Source organism: Neolamprologus brichardi, chromosome 16 (genome assembly GCF_056152115.1).
Source record: "Neolamprologus brichardi isolate AB-2024 chromosome 16, ASM5615211v1, whole genome shotgun sequence".
NCBI lineage: Eukaryota > Metazoa > Chordata > Actinopteri > Cichliformes > Cichlidae > Neolamprologus > Neolamprologus brichardi.
Window position 1 is genome coordinate 9118368 of NC_142119.1, and position 16144 is coordinate 9134511.

Genomic DNA, 16144 nt, shown 5'->3' on the forward strand with positions numbered 1-16144 from the left:
AGGCTTTACTGGTCATTTTTTTAGGCATTAAAATTTTTCTTCAATCTTGAATCCTGAGCATTTCCCAAACCACACTGATGGGATTTTTTATGATTTTTTTTTATCATCAGCTTAGGTTTCTTTAAATATACTTTGAAATTAATTTGTAAATACTCAGAGATTGTTCAAGACAGCCTAATCTTCACAGTAAATCATTTGCTTCTATTATATACATTCTACATTTTACTTATCTAATGCACTGCAGGATGTAAAATGTTCATCTTGTCTTACCTTGGACATCTCCTGTTCCAGCTGAAGCCTGCGGTTGAGTTTCTGGTGGTAGGTCTTCATCACATTCTCTATGTGCTGCTCCATGTAGAACTTGAAGGCAAAAGGTGAGTAGCTTTTGATACGTGACTCCCTCTTTTCCTCATCTTGTCCATTTTTCCTCACGGGAACAGGGGATGTCTGGATCTGCTTCTTGTCTTTCACCGTTTTTTCTCCCTTCCCCATCTTTGTCTTCTCTTTCACTGGCTGGCTCTCCTCAGCCTTTCCACTCCCTCCGCTGCCACTGTGAGTACTTCTTGCAGCAGGGTTGTTGAGGTCCTGAGCTCCACACACACCTGCAGCTCCTTCCAGGGCCCCTGTCTCACCCGCCACCCCAGACATTAGGAGGTTTTTGGGGTAGGGTGGTGGTGGACAGCGTGGCTCCTGAGCAGGCTCAAGCGGGTATGTTTCTTCTGGCATGTAGGGCAGAGGCTCTGATGCATCCTGGGCCTGAGCAGTCATCCAGCCAGGGTGACATGGTCCCACAGCTGTCTTAGGTTCTGGCCTCATTACACGGATACTCTTGACAGGCTGTTGGATGGGTGGGGATGTTACAGCTGTGATGGTATTAGGTGGGCCCAAAGAAGGCTCCTGTTTCCCATTAGCAGGTGGTGCAGCCATCCCAGGCCGGACAGCATTTGGGCCTGCAGAGCGACTGTTAAAGGAGTTAGTTCTGCTGGGGACACGCACTTCACCTCTGAATGGGCCCTGGGGCTGTGGCTGTCTGGACTGAGGGGCCCCTTCAGGACCTGGCGGCCCTGCCCAGGGGTGCTCGTAGAGGTCCAAGTTGAGGCTGGCCCTAGAAGATGTCATTAAGCCCTGGGGCAGATCTGAGAAGTCAGGGACCATGGCCACAGCACCTGGGGAACGAGACATCATGTGGACTTGGTGTGAGGTGGGGCTGGCCTGTCGAGGGTGAGAGTGAGGGGCGAGGTACAGGTTAGCAGGATATCCTCCACCTCCTCCCGCTGGCCCATTCTGACCCATGCCTCCTTTCCCTTGCATATTGACATAATTATCTGTGGGTGACATGGGGGGCGGTGGCATCTTGTTTTGGAAGGAAGGGGTCCTCTTGACTCCATAGCCTGCAGACTCCATCATGTGTGTCCTGGCATGGCTGTAGTCATAGTGTGGGCCTGGGACAGGGCCACCTGGTGGTTGTGGCTGGAGCTGTAAAGGCTGGCCAGGGACATTGTAGCTCATCATAGGCCCATGCTGCTCCATACTGCCAGGGTAGCCCTTCTGCTGTGCCCCTGGGGGGTACATAGTGTTGCCTGGGTTGCTCTGGGTGGCCATAACAGATGGATAGGTACCCATACTGGGAGGCCGACCCAACGGGTTTCCCATTCCAGTGACCTGTGCTGCACCAGACGGGGGCATCATGTAGTTCATAACAGGTGGAGCATTCATATATGGTCTGGGCATCTCACCCTCAGGGCCATAACCTTTTGCCCCGTCATACATAGAATTCCCCAGTTGGTGATACGGAGGCATGGCACCTGCTTCACCTGAAGCCTCCAATGCAGGCCGGTGGTCCATTGAATTTGGCATGCCAGCTTTTCCTAGAAGGTGTAGGAGGAACTTTTTGTTATCGTTTAAATATATGTAGTGAAGAGAAACTAAAATCTACTAGCCAAGTCAATTTGCTCACACAAGGCTGTATTCATACCTGGGGAAGTTTGCTTGATGACACGAACGATGAGCTCATTCCGAGGGTCAAGGTAACTCATCTTGCTGATGTACTCTAAAGCTGCTTCAATGTTCCTGCTGCCCGTCTGCTTCAGCGCCCGTATCGCCATCTCCTGTGAAGAAACCAGACACGCAAACATTAAAAACGCGCACGCACGCACACACACAAAACACAACAGTCCTAGTAGGTGCTCAAGCACCTGCATCCTCTCCACTTAGGGTCACATGCCAGTGATTTCCTCTGCCAGACAACATGCAAAAACAGTAGGGGGCTGAAAGTCACTCACAAGTTAGATACTGGTTTTTGTATTTTGCAGTGAGATTTAAAGCAAGCACAGTTTCTCACACACACACACACACACAACTGAATTTTTAGAAATGAAGAGACTGTTAGTGAATATACACTTTGCCATATTCAAAGAAAACTCTTTCAACTTGGACATTTATCCTTCTGCTGCATGATCATTTGTATTTGGGGAAATTTTTTTATGTGTATGATTCATAGTCGTAAGCAGTGCAGCAGGGTGTGGTCCTGTGTTCAGAGGCACTAACAGAGCAGCTTCACTGGGAATGACCAGTAAGAATTTCTTCTAATACAGTTTATGTATGCCTCAGTTTCATTTCAAACCAGCTGAATAACCCTTACATCTCTTACTGCTATTTTAAACCACAACGTCATATTTTACATTTTAGAGTTCGTTTGGTCTTCCTACCCAGGTTTGGTTTATTTCTGTTGGTTTAAAAATTACATTTGAATAAGACTGGCTGTTATGACATATGTCACCTTTTTCATTTAAGACCTTTTTTTCCCTGGCTTTTCTCCCTTCCTCACAGGTGGGGCGTGCAGAGTTAATCCCAGGCCTGGAGACATGTGCTCAGACAGGTGGGTCACTATAAAAGCCAACGGTATGTAGGTCACCAATGTGAAAAATGCTGGTTAACCACTTTGGCATTTTCTATTCATCAGTTGCCGTGTAATTTACAATTGAGACACTGCAGGAAAAATGCGGAGGAGGGAACAAGCAGAGAATTCTGCTCCAGTCTATGGCAACAATGCCAATCATTCTCTTGGTTCTTCTATTACATTCAAGCGGAACTTCTTAAATGGTTCTCTGCTCAGCCTTTGATTTAGAGTGTAGAAACCCACAATGATTGCATTAAAGATTCCAAACTGCATCACCTGTCAATAGCTGCATCACGTCTAAGCTGGAACAAAGTGTTTCCTTAAATAACATTACTCAAAATCCAGGCCCCAGTGTAGAAACGTAATGCAGTAAAATCAAACAGACCTGTGGTCACTGACCCTGTGCACAAAATATTTAATAAATGAAAGAAAACTATACACATGAATGGTTGACAATTTGCTTTAATGCATAAAGGCAGTTAGAGAATGACCTGAACTTTTCAATTTATGACCTATGGGGATCCTATGAGACTGGAAAAAAATCCCAGTGCGAGACTTTAAAGATGAAAAGGAAAACACGAGGACCAACTAACCAGAATATCAGTGATATCGCAGCTCATCCACTTCACATTTCACAGGTTACTGCCCATAAAACAACACATATGAGCTTGACCTTGAGCAAGGGCGTCTGCCTTGGTCAATATGCCAACTGCATTTCGTTACCTTGTACTTGTGACATGTGCAATGACAATAAAGTTGAATTCTATTCTCCATCCATCTTCATCCGCTTTATCCGAGGCCGGGTCGCGGGGGCAGCAGCCTAAGCAGAGAGGCCCAGACCTCCCTCTCCCCAGTCACCTCCTCCAGCTTATCCGGGGGAACACCAAGGCGTTCCCAGGCCAGCCGAGAGATATAACCTCTCCAGCGTGTCCTGGGTCTGCCCCGGGGCCTCCTCCCGGTGGGACATGCCCGGAACACCTCACCCAGGAGGCGCCCAGGAGGCATCCTTGTCAGATGCCTGAACCACCTCAGCTGGCTCCTTTCGATGTGGAGCAGCAGCGGCTCTACTCTGAGCCCCTCCCGGATGGCCGAACCTCTCACCCTATCTCTAAGGGAGAGGCCAGCCACCCTTCGGAGGAAGCTCATTTCTGCCGCTTGTATCCGCGATCTCGTTCTTTCGGTCACTACTCACAGCTCGTGGCCATAGGTGAGGGTAGGGACGTAGATCGACTGGTAAATTGAGAGCTTCGCTTTTACACTCTGCTCCCTCTTCACCACGACGGACCGGTGCAGCGTCTGCATTACTGCAGCTGCAGCCCCAATCCGTCTGTCGATCTCCGGCTCCTTTCTCCCATCACTCGCGAACAAGACCCCGAGATACTTGAACTCCTCCACTTCTATTCTATTCTATTTTAGTGATGTCACAGACAGTGTTTGCACACCTAAGTCTTTAAAAGACATGGGCACGCGTTTCAGACTTAGCACTGGGCTTATCATTGAATATCAGAGTTTCTGTGACATTGACACTGCATGATATTAACTTTTAAGGATGGTGTTTAAGAGAGAAAGAAAACTGCCTAAAGAACATGAGAAAAAAATAATGATGAAAACTGGGAGTAGCCCTGACAATTTTTTACATCTGTAAATGGCACTGTGAATACCTGAGGATGTACAAGAACACTGACCAGTAGCCTGGCAAAAGATCCAACATGACAATGAGCCTAAGGACACTCCCAGCACCTCGCAAGATGGAAAAAGAATTAACTTAACTGACCTAAACCCAATGTTCAATGATTATAATAGCTCTGGAGTATTATAAACAGATAGGTGAAGCAAGATAACTCTCCAGCAAAGACAAAAAACACATCTCAAGAAGTGGTAGAATGTTTCTCCATAATTATCTATGCCAAGGAGGATGGACATAAAGAAAAGATGTGAAAGTCTTGCATTTCTGAACAGACATGATTTCATTTGTCATGCAGAAAAAATGACCTAAAATTCCAGTAAAGCAATTACTCGAAAAGCTGATACAATCTAGAGTGATTAAATGTGCACAAACACAAGCACCCAACCCACTTGTTAAACACAATATCTGTTACTGATACACTGCTTTTTCAGTCAGAGGTTGCCCATTATACAGTTATTATCTTGTTTGTTTAATCGGCTTCAGTTAACCCCCAGCAGGGCTTGAATAGTATCATCCCAATGTTGCTCACGCTACGCCAGGTTTGGAAACACAAATCCTCTGCACCTCAATACGTAATTTTAAAGAAACCAATGATACCACAAGATCATCATCAGTAGCAGCATTTCAACAAGCAAACCCCTACATTTATAACGTCTCAGTTATTTACTTGCTGATTGCAGGGTAACATCAGGTGTTTTTTAAAATCCCTCCTGATGACAGCTTTCAACGTAAAAGATGATGAAGATTTATTGTCGTGAACTTAATATTGTCTTCATAACCGTAAATATGCAAACAAGTAGGACAAAAATCAGAGAAAACAAAAATTTCTCCTTCCTTCTCCGAGAGAGCAATCCACACCTAGATGACTAAAGTCCCCTCAAATGACATATGATCTCAGTGCAAAGACATGTGAAGTCAGACGTCTCAGAGCAGAGCAGGCGCCCCCTACTGACAACATGAAGGAATAGCAAGTGCGTCTTCTCCCATTTACACGTGATGATAAAGGCTAATGAAATACTTCCTTTGGTTGAAATGACACAATGCTGAACGACTCAACTAAAAGACTGTGCCATAGATGTAAAGTTGGTTTTTGAATATATTTTAACTATGATGTTGTGACGATTTGTCATTTAAGCCTTTAGCCAATTACGAGTCATCGTCGTATTTAAATAACTCTACTGTCATTTTAACATATGCTTAATCTGACCACCCTCAATTTTCTTTGTTATTAATAATCTTTTTAAATATTGTTCAAAATGTATATCTCATCTAAAGTCCTTTGAATGCTGTCCTTGTTTGAAACATGCTATATAATCTATGTATATGTAACACTCAGACTCAGACTTGTCATGGTTGTCACTGACACTAAACACATTAAGGGAACACTGGAGGCATTTTCTCAGAACATAAAACAAAGGAAAAGCGTGTAATCGAACATCAGAAGCAACAAAATACGGCTTTGTCTGAATGGAAGGAAGGAAATAAGCAGATGAGAAAAGTTTTATCCCCGAGGAGCCATTTTGTGTCCCTACTTTCTGCGGTTTCTCAGACAGACTGGTTGCCTTTATTTGTCAGGAGCAACCTAAATCAAACATACTAAAAGGCTTTAAAATGGGACCATGCAGCAACTGTGGGCACGGATGTCTTTGAAAGCCAGGAAATGCCAAGGCGACACACTTTCTATGCCCACGGTTGTGTGCTTGTGTACGGCATTCATCTCTGTATATGTGTGTATAAATAACACTACTGGATGCAACGTGCACAAACCTCCTTTTCTGTGTCTCCTCCCTTTGCATGCACATAACTTTATGTGCCTTAGCTTAAAACTGACCACACACACACACCAATGTTTATACTTTGTTTCCTGTGTATGTGTGTGTGGTACATTCCTGCATAGCCAGCAGAGAGTGTTGGCTGCCAGAGCCACCCAGTAATGTCACTTTTTATCCTTCTCCCTTCAGTCTTTCTACCTTGCGCACTTTTCTCATGTAGGACTTTTTCTTTAAACATTCTCTTTTTCTCTCCAGGAAGGAGATAAAGTTAGTATTTCTCTTAGTTATAGGCACAGAAATGGACACAATTATGGAGTGACAAGTGGAAGAGATAGAAATCAAAATGTTGAGTGTTTGCCTCTTTCCTTGAGTGGGTGTGAATGCATTATCATCAGTTACAGAACTTGCAGAACACAAAACCCCTTTCTTTCAACCAGGGAAGGTGTGGGGTTTCCAACATTTTAGAAAACCTTAGACAAGTTCAGTGGTAGTAAAGTTTGGGATATTCTCAAATCAGCCTAGAAGAAATGACCCGATGCCTTTTAGCCGTTTTAAACAGCTGCACTTAAATACGGTGAACAGTCAGATGACATGGAGATGGCAGCTGCTCTTCAAAGGTCTCCAATGCATTCAGCTTATTTCTACACAAGACCGGGCACATGATAAAACATGGATGAAGCTTCTGGATTGGAAAAGTAAGGCTAACGCGTAAGTGCCTTAAACCTGCTTTCAATTTATTTCTTTTTTTTTAATAAAGTGCCAAATGACAACAACAGTATCCTGGGTGCTTTATATTGTAGGATAAAGATCCAACAGTAATACAGACAACACCCCTACAATCAGAGCACCTCCTATGAACAAGCACTTAGCGACAGTAAGAAGGAAAAACTCCCTTTTAACAGGAAGAAACCTCCAGCAGAGCCAGGCTCAGGGAGGGTCAGCTATCTGTCGCGTTGGGGGTGAGGGGAGGGAGACAGGACAAAAGACATGCTGGGGAAGAGAGCCATTTAATATGAAGGCCACCAGATGGCGATAGCTGCGGTTGAAAAAACATTTCCAGCCTATATAGAAGTGTTTGGGAAAACAGTGTTTGACTTCTGTAAATATCTTCCTGCTGAGTTTTACTCACTCATTTGGGGTCAATTGAATTAAAAAAAATTTTTTTGTAAATCTTGGCCACAAAAAGTTTAAAAATCTTGATAATATTTATTGTGCGGTTAGTGCTGTTTCCTCACAGCAAGAAAGAGTTCGACTCTACCATCTGGGCGGGGCCTTTCTGAATGGAGTTTGCAAGTTCTCTCCATGTTTGCGTGGGTTCTCTCCGGGTACGGCATCCTCCCACAGATGCACTCAGTGGGGTGAGGTTAACTGGTGACTCTAAATTGCTCTTAGGTGTGAAAGGTCGTCTGTGTCTCTATGTTTGTCCTGTATAAGATTTGAGACCCATCCAGGTTGTACTCCGCCTCTCACCTCCAGCCTCCAGCCCTGCCACAACCCTGATAAGGACAACCGGATGGATGAACAGATGAAGGAAAAGAATAACATTCAGACCCATTAAAGGTGTTTCCTTATCCACAGTCATCTCTATTTCTTCAAAAAAAAAATGTAGCTTCTAAATCCTGTAAAATTGTTTTTTTTAATAAGCCAAAATATTGAATACAACAATAATTGAAACTTAAACAGCTGTGAGACAGAGAAAGTGGGATATGCTGAACCCTCAATACAGCAGCACTCTGCTTTTTTGGATATTCCTCTATTTAACAATGCTCTATGTTTGTGTATGTGTGAGTGTGTGCGTTAAGCAGAGGCGGGCCTGGTGACCCTGGCTGTCATGGCGACAGATGTTCGTTGCTCACATTCCTCAGCTCAGGAAGCAAGAATTCAAGCTATTTGCAATCTGGATGGGCTCTCTCCCATCTCGCTCCTTTTCTCTCTCAGTTGAAAATATCCAGGCCACATTTGCACCCCTGTCATAATGGTTGCAGGCCGCAGGCCGCCGAGTTATCCAAACGCATAATCACCAGCCTACAAACTAGACGGAGACACACAACCTGCTGTGACACATTGACAGAACAAGCACAAACAAACACTGTTTTTCCCTGCACTATGGTGATTTTGGGAATTTTAATTATCATTTTAACCCATTTCTGAGACACACTGCAGTGCAAGACCCTTCAAATCTAAGTCATACGGGAGATATTTTGGAGTGCAGTGCAGATGGGACATGGGGAGAGAGGCGTCCATGCCTCATTTTTGCATTGAGGGCTGTAAAAGAAAATAATTCTGTCCTGTTCCACCATGCAAAAAACTGCTTAGCAGACACAACAAATGCACCACAACATTTAAGCCGAGAGACGCCTTTCTTACAGTCATTATTACAGTGCTAGCTGAGGAGAGCCTTTTTTGTCTACCCTAGCATACAAATCACAAACACAAGCCACACTGCATCCAAGTCACGCCTTGCGTTTCCGCAGGTCCTTCCTCCCTGCAGCTGTCAGACTGTACAATCAAAACTGCTCCCAACAATCATAGATGTTTACATCTGCGCTGTAACTGCAAAAATTTAATCAACCGATTCGCACTACAACCTGCTTTGCCTCTTATCTGTAGTTATTTTTATTTAATTTAATAACTGTACAGTACTCTGTTTATAGTAACCATATGTAAATATGTAAGAAAAATTGTGTATTTTCTGTTCTGTGTCCTGTGTACTGTTTGTTGTATATGTGTCTTTCTGGCTGCTGTTACAACCAAATTTCCCCTTGTGGGACAATTAAATTATTCTATTCTATTCTATTGCTGGCCTCATCACAACATAAACACTATCATGTATGTTTTCTCAGACGTTAATATGCTTAGCTAGTTCCCAGACACAGGAAAAGGCCTGTGAGGATGGCCTAGAAGTTTAGAGGAGAAAAACAAAAATCGAAGAATGTACTCTCTCCCCCCCCACCCCCCACCCCCCCGCCCCCTTACTTCCTTTCATTCCATTTCATCTCAATGCCTTGCATTCCTCCCCCACCCTCGATCCCCCTGCAAAACATTTCCGCCTATTAAAAAAAATATTATTATGTAACGAGCCACATAGCTCTGTAATTTGTCGCTGGAAAAGACACGAGAGATGAACAGAAGGAGAAGAAAGACAAGACTAGTTGATAAGAGCTGACCTGAAAAAAATATGGAAAAAGAAAATAGGAGTAGAGGGGAGGAGCTTAGCAGCTCAATTCAAAATAGAGCAGTACTTATGGCTTATTAATGATGCAAACAAACAAAGCAGTAGTATGTGTGCACAAGCAACGAGACACTGCAGTTTATACTTAATATGTGGTTAAAGGTTTTTCACAGCAGGAAAAGCATACATGTAAAGACACTTAATGTTACTGAGGCATCATTAATGACTTCTACTTTTCCTAACACAATGTACTAAAATTTCTGATGTGAAAAAGTGCTGCAAACATTCACCCACACAACATGTGAATGTGGGCAGTCAGTCAGGCAACAACTCTGCTAATGTCTGCTTCAGCTCAGGATTAGGTGGTGCAAAGCAGCTGCTCAATCGGAATCTGTCGCTGCTTAATATTCGAGGGTGGTTATGAGTGTCAGGGGACACAAACCAAATGTGAAGAAGCAACAGTCTTCCAAGTGTGCGAATTCATTCAAAGATACTTTACAATCCCTTTGTAAGGATGGAATATGGTGAATTTTAACAACTGGTGGTACAATATTTAATAACATTTAATATTCACCAGACAAAATCCTTTAAACAGATTGTTTTTAGATATGACATTCAAATTCTCTAATCCATATTGAATGTCATGCACGTGTCCTCACACTGTGGGTTTTTTTTAGTAGCACGTGTTCTCAGTGTGACAGCCGAAACTATGCTCCAAGCTCAAATTACCTGTGTTTAAAGGTATATCATTACTGATTTTACTTCAACTTGATTTTACTTTGACTTGTTTCTGTACATTTCTGCGAGTCTCTCTGTTTTTTGTATTCACAGTGTCTGACAGACAGACCAGAGACAGAGGAAGAGTAGGAGAGGAGAGGCGACATGTTGGGTGGTGACTTGGCTGCAGCAGAAGGAACTGTTCCACCCTGCTGCCATTGAATGTTCACTTCCTGTTTGTATTGACTGGGCCCACACTGCAAAATGGTGGTAGCAATGGTCATCGAGGCAGGACTGCAGCAGCCCGTCAGTGTTTTTTGTGATAGCGTCCAAAATAACTTTTCTTTTTCCAAAAGAATTTTTCTGCTAGGCCAATAGGATATATATATATATATATATATATATATATATATATATATATATATATATATATATACACACACATACATTGATGGTTTAGATACCCAGCTAATAGCTAGCTCATATTTTAAGCCCATTGAAATTGTTTGTTTTAGCAGAACAAGGACACCTGTACACTTCAGTGTTTTCAATGTAAGCAAAAGATAAGTCACTCTAAATAACTTTCAGATTTTGAGTATTCTGAAGTACTAAGGTTAATTATAGTTCCACAGGCTTCCACGCTAAGACCAATTCTATTTATATAATACATGCTCACTTTAGGCACTATTATTCAAACCCACAGCATCCATTTTTGTTGCTATGCAGATGATACCCAGCTTTATCCATCTATGGAGCTAGATGACACACACCAATCAGTTAAACCGCAGGAATTTCTTAAAGATATAAAGACCTGCTTCTAGATTCAGGGAAAACTGACGTTATTGTAACCTGATGGTGCTATTTTAGCCTCCAGGAACACTGTGAGGGATTTTGGAGTCGTTTTTTGACCCAGATATGTACTTCATCAACATGAAAAACTCTTTCTTGCATTTGCACAATATCTCACAATTAAAAAGATCCTGTCTCTGTGTGATGCTGAAAAACTAGTTTATGCATTTATTACTTCCAGGCTTAATTATTATAATACATGATTATCTGACTGTCATAAGAAGTCTCTGAAAAGCCTTCAGTTGATCCAAAATACTGCAGCTGGAGTCCTGACAGGGACTAGAAAGAGAGTTTAGATTTCTCCCATATTAACATCACTTCACTGCCTCCCTGTTAAATCAACAATTTAATTTAAAATGTGTCACCTCAAATCACCTTGAAGAGACTGTTAATGTGATTTGGTGCTATGTAATTAAAAGTGAACTTATGTAACAACATCCAGGTAAAGGTTTTGAGTTCAACTTGACTTACAGAGTCTGCTTGAAAAAATCTAAAATGTACCTCAAAACATCAGCAACTAAATAATCTAGTCTGAAAGGGTTTCATTCCTTAATGCCTAAATATTTGTGCTTTACCCCTCTTATGTTGTGGTAATCCCTTTGGTCCTTTTGAATTAGCCATTGCCACATGCCAGCCAACACACTTCTAAGCATCCAAGAAAGGCAGCAGTTTAGGCTAACTATTACCTGCTTTAATAGGTAGCCAATAATTTCAAAGTATTGTTCGCAAGATGTAGTTAAAGCAAATAAATCTGAGCTGATGGAATCTTGGATGATTTTTAATAACTTATTGAAAATTAAAGGGAGTTAATATCTCTTTTGTTGGAACTCCTATCAAACCACGACAGTAGTTCCAACAAAAGAGAGTGATAGTAGTGGTCTGAATGACTCGGGTAATCTTTAATGGGAGACTACTTGAATATATCATATTTTTCTTCTAAAATCTAGTTGAGGAGACTATAACAGCATCTTAACTCAAAGTTCTGCTTGAATAAATGTTCTCAGTACGAGTGCCATATCACCTAAATGAACATTTCCCCCAGGCTTGTAGTTTAGAACATACTCGCCAATGAAAATATGTGAGGCATTCCTGCCATCCTGTTGGGCATCCAACCAAGGAACCTAAAACCTGAAGTTTCTGTAAACATCATGGACTCAGTTGTGGAGTGAGATTTTCTCTACAGATCACTGTAGCCTTGTGGGGTATTAGTTATTTTAGTAGTTCCTGAGAAGGAACTACTAAATTTAGGTTTAAGATACAAACACACACCCAATGTCACACTTTCATGACATCAACAACTGCCATGTGAATTATGTAAGGAATTAGCAGCAACCTCAAACGACCCAAAAGATAAAGTGCATCAGCTTAAATGTGCTGAGAGGCCTGCAGTTCAGAACTCAGTGCATTAGGAGGAGGACACCTTTAGGATATGTTCTAGTCAGGACCCCAGATATACACATTTTATAATCTTTAGTATTTTTTTTTTTTGTCAAGGAACGAAAATAATAAAGGAAACTCTTATAATAACATTTTTTCAGACCTTTGAGGTCCATATTGTATGATCAAGCTCAATAGTTTTCAGCTGGAGTCCAGGTGTCTGTCTTCTGTCCTCAGCCAAAACATGGAATCTGATGTGTTACTAAAAACTAAGATGTCACATGAATATTTCAAGACAATTAAACAAACTTGATGGATTTGGTTTCTCAAAACTATAAACAAAACAGGCAACAAAAAATGTAGCAGCTAATAAGTTAGGTAAGAAGGATTAGCTAAATGTGCAGCCTTACGCCATAACAATTATCACAGTATAGTTACAAAACTGACATTAGCGGACCAGTGAAACAGGTAAGAGACGAACAGACAAATGAATTGCTATGCCCAGTTTAACTCTAATGTATCACACATCGAAACAAAACACAGAGCAAAGGTCCCGCTATCAGCGAATACCTGACATACAGGGGATGTTTGGCTGTGATAAGCTGAAATCGATTTGGCTGCATGGGGCATTCTCCCAACTCTTTTCCCTTCACATGTTGTGTATGGGCTTGAGTGGCGCATTCTTCACATACCGTGCTCAATCACAGGGCTCATCCTCAAACTCTTTAACCACACATGTAGCAAATCTGGACTCACTGTATTTTGTGATGATGCGCTGCGATGTAATCATCTGGCTTAATCCCCCCAAAGCTCATCTCTGTCTTTCCAAAGAAATCTTTAAAATGTAAAATAAAAATATGTCTAAAAAATAAGAAGCTTTACTGAGTGACTTGGGTGAAAAAGCTTGAACTGGACTCCTCACTTCCCATGGAAACACTCTCTCCTCACTCTGACCAGACTTCTGATGGAGTACTTGCATTTCTTAAGTGGGACAAAGCCTGTTTAGGAAATCCACCTGGTATTTCAACATTCAGCCCAGTGTTACATAACCGAGGCACTATACACTTAGCTAAGCAGACTTTGCCTTGTATTTTATCTAAGAGCACAAAGCATCCCTGAAAGCTTCCTCTAGAAATTCCTGACTGACAGAAAAAAGTGGGTTTGAACATCTAAGTCAAGTGGGGATGGCGGGAACCGACATTAATGACACCAATGACTAACATATTCAAAACTGTTTAAGGGAGTCTCGTGAATGTTTCACAAGTTTAGCACATTTATTCAACCAATACGTCTGGTCTTGAGAAGATCATAGATTCAGGTAAAACTGAAGTTATTTCGCTATGACTGAAGTTTGTTTGGGTTTTTTTTGTTTTTTTTGGGGCGGGGGGTGATAAAAAAGAAATCCAGCTGAATTCTAGTAACTTAATGTCACCATAAAGCAGACTGATTTACAACACTGCGTGCAATGCATTAAAATACTACTGATACTAAACAGTTTGTTAAGGTAAGACAATTGCATGACAGAATCACCCATCTGCTCCCATAACAAGACCATATACTGCCGCTGGAAACACTCCCTATCTCTAAAACTCACCTTGTCACAACCAGCGTTCACCAACTCCTGCAGCATCTGCCGGTTCACCTCCCCGGCGCCTGCTGGGTGTCCTGATCCGGAGGTTGAGCCGGACTCAAAGGGCTTGAGGGACTTGCGGATTTCCCGCAGCGCATTCTGGTAGTTGTTGAACTTCTGCGGGGGTCTGAGCTGCTGCTGTCGGCTGGTTGTGTCTTTCCCACTCTTGGAGTCTGCCCCTTTGCCTCCCTCATTCCTGGAGCTACTGCCATGTAAAGCCTGGCTCACCAGCTTGGCCGGCTGCTTCAGGCCCTCCTTGATCTCTTGAAGCCTCTGCCGTGTGTTTCCCACATATGGGGCTGCGGGGAAAGTCTTGGGCCTCATGGCCACAGTGCCCAGGGCAGGCACCTACTCTAAAAAGGGAAACACGCACACAGATGCACACACAAGAACACACACACACAAACTGGCACTCACTGCCCTACAACCCTACGAAAGATTCCCTTTAAGCTTGCTGACCTAAATAGATAAAAAGCCTCCAGGAGCACAGATCGGAGGCACAGGTTTTATGATCCCTACTCTATGTCCCTAATTTTTTTCTATCTCGCTTTCTGCTTTTGATTCCTGCTCCCGCTGCGGTGGATGAAGGTGAGGCAGGAATACTATAGGCATTACATGGTGTGATTTTCAAGGCTCAGGTTCCAGCTTATTCCAGGAAATGCAGCTGGTCACAAGGGCATCGTGGAGCCAAACGATGATGATGCCAATCTGCGCCTGTGGGTGAAAAAATGAAGTTAGAGCATGAAGACTGGGCTTCCATATCCCATTCAATTTTATCTAGATTTTCTAAAAATCAAAGCACATACAGTAAAAAACTGTTAACAACTTTAGAAACATGAGATGACAAGATACCACACAAAAGTAAGCTGTTCTGCACCAATATAAAGTGAAGTAATCCTTGTGGAGCCAGTTAGACCTTTTGGAGGTCAAACTGACTATCAGCACTGCATATGTACTCTCACATACTTTTATGCATAATCCAGGAATGCTAGAGGTTAAAAAACACCACCTGCCCCCCACCCCATCAATGCATAGCTATGATTGCACAATTCAGCTCCTGTCAACGCATGTCTCTGATACTTGGTCATCGGTAAACACCCATCTGAGAGCACGGAGCCCCAGCATGGGGTCAACACAAATGTCCGACCCTCCCTGCATCAGCGCCTCTGCCTTTTATGCTCCTCTGTGATCTGACATATGACACTGTCTGACAATCTTATCTAGAAGAACATGCTCCGCAAGAAGGTTACTCCGCCAGTGCAGATGGGCTTTCTGTCCAGAGCCTCAACTTTACAAGCTTCTCATCTAGGGCTGCGGGATATGACCAAAATCTCATATCCCGATATAAGAATTCTATCGTCCCGATAACGATATAAATCACGAAAATTTAACATTTTCTGTAAATTCTGTGAATCTCGGGCAGGTCGACTTGCATGAAGTGTTTCCAGCTGGGCGTCGTGTACCTGGACTGTGTACCGTCGAGTGTTTTAACTGATGCATGAAACGATACATTTCTAGACACAAGTTGTAACGGCCGCCGTTTTCTTTGTGAGTATTTATTACACGGCGTGCTGCGGGGAAAAGCCTTTTCTAACGTTTGAGTCTAAGGTTTATTTTTTAGCACCTGGCGGCTCTTTTTTACTTCTCATCTGTAAATAATCTGCTCTTTCATGTGATTCAGTTTATTTTGAAAAGTCTCAACAGGATCTTGAGCTTTATTGTGAAAGGTTTATGTGGAACATAAACAAGCGGACACGCCATGGTGTTACCGTCGTTGTTGCTAACGACAAAGCATAAAAACAGGCGCTTGTCCGTCTGTAGTGTGGTTATATTAAATATAAGAGAAATAGAGAACTTTAAGAAATTAATAATAACTACAGTGACCATCAGAACGATGAAAAAATATTGCCGTAAACAGTTTATTTTGAGACACCACGAAACAAACGATAGCGTAAATTAAACGATAGACGTTTTTATATCGTCATCCGATATATATCGTTATATCGAACAGCCCTATTCTCATCTAATCACAAATACTGTA

General features: G+C 42.5%; 1 protein-coding gene across 1 annotated transcript in view; it reads right to left on the reverse strand.

Annotated features, from left to right (window-relative positions):
• Positions 1 to 16144, reverse strand: part of lats2 (large tumor suppressor kinase 2) — a 28156-nt gene that overhangs the window by 7057 nt on the left and 4955 nt on the right. Inside the window, exons 2-4 of the mRNA XM_006793610.3 lie at positions 14068 to 14817; positions 1976 to 2108; positions 271 to 1868 (exon numbers count right to left, since the gene is read on the reverse strand). Of these exons, the coding sequence (XP_006793673.2) occupies positions 271 to 1868; positions 1976 to 2108; positions 14068 to 14427 (2091 nt within the window). The 5' untranslated portion in view covers positions 14428 to 14817. The remainder of the gene's footprint in view (positions 1 to 270; positions 1869 to 1975; positions 2109 to 14067; positions 14818 to 16144) is intronic.